This window comes from Pundamilia nyererei, unplaced genomic scaffold, assembly GCF_000239375.1.
Source record: "Pundamilia nyererei isolate P.nyererei 1_Seehausen unplaced genomic scaffold, PunNye1.0 scaffold06162, whole genome shotgun sequence".
Classification (NCBI taxonomy): domain Eukaryota; kingdom Metazoa; phylum Chordata; class Actinopteri; order Cichliformes; family Cichlidae; genus Pundamilia; species Pundamilia nyererei.
In genome coordinates, this window is record NW_005193563.1 from 1 (window position 1) to 1,209 (window position 1,209).

Sequence of the window (1,209 nt, forward strand, 5' to 3'; positions counted from 1 at the left end):
AAAAAAAGCATTATGTTGTCATGCACATGAGAATAAAAACATAATATACACTAAAGCAGACGGAGTCATGTGTTTCATATAAACATTGTTTTTTTTATTGTTGAGCAAGACCAGTGCGTTTTACACAAGAGTTTTTCATATGGGTGGCACGGCAATGTCGGCGTATGACTTGACACTGTCTAAGACATCTGGAGTAACACCACAAGATGACAATTTCCATGGGCTGTCAGCCAACAATAATCGTGCGGTTAGTCTCTTCGTTGGGTTGGTGCATAGCAGTCTAAACACGATCCGGTTGACCAGAGTGTGCTTCACGACATTGGGCATCAGGATGTCGCGGTTGTTGCGATTGGTGCGCGCATTGTGGTCCAATACGAGGGCAATGAGTTTGTCTGTGGGAATGTTGGGGTGACAGAATACACATTCGCCTTCCATTGCGTCCGCGATCATCACGCCCAAGCTCCACATGTCCACGGCGCAAGTATAAGGAATAACACCTTCTCGAGTAAACAATTCCGGGGCTCGATATGGCCGGGTGACCACCGTGGAACTCATGCCCTTGCCCACGGCGTATCTCGACAGCCCCATGTCTGCCACTTTGACGTCGAACGTGTCCGCAGTAAGCAGCACGTTCGCGGGCTTCAGGTCCCTGTGTACCATATTGAGTCCGTGCATGTAAAACAGCGCGTTCGCGATCTGCCTTGAAAAACGCGCTATGAATGCGACGGGCAGCCGGACCACACGTTGTCCTCGGTATATCACGTCGGACAGCGATAGAGGATAATATGGCATGATCACCGACATCTCCCCCTTGTATACGAAACAGTCGAGCATCTCGACGATATGCGGGTGGCCTTTCAACGCAGAGAGGCACGACAGTTCACGCACAGTGGATTCTGTCATACCATTGTCGGTGTCTTCGCAGATGTCATCGTTGGTCTTGTGGCACTTTAAAGCGTAACTCTTGCCGGTTTCCCTAGACCTGACATGATACACCGTGCCGTACTGCCCTTCGCCTACGATGGTACGGCCGGTATAGCGTTCCATTGCAGCGGACGAACCTGATGGTGTCTAAATGAAATAATAAACCGTTCTGCTGTCGCACAATAACACTGAAGCAACAAAATAATGTATTTGATGCGTGATGACCTGTTGTGACTAGCGTATAGGGCGCGGGAACCCCCTGTGGTGTACGCCAGTCGGGGCAAT

General features: G+C 49.9%; 1 protein-coding gene across 1 annotated transcript; it reads right to left on the reverse strand.

Moving 5' to 3' along the window:
- Window positions 1–135: 135 nt before the first annotated feature.
- LOC102203261 (probable cell division protein kinase ECU08_0230) lies at window positions 136–1,047 on the reverse strand. Its single transcript, XM_005755981.1, has one exon. It carries the CDS (start codon window positions 1,045–1,047, stop codon window positions 136–138), a length of 912 nt encoding a protein of 303 aa, XP_005756038.1.
- Between the last annotated feature and the right edge of the window lie 162 nt (window positions 1,048–1,209).

What these genes read in the sequence shown, in the direction of transcription:
- LOC102203261 (XM_005755981.1), bottom strand. Translation starts at nt 1,047, where the DNA reads ATGGAACGCTATACCGGCCGTACCATCGTAGGCGAAGGGCAGTACGGC.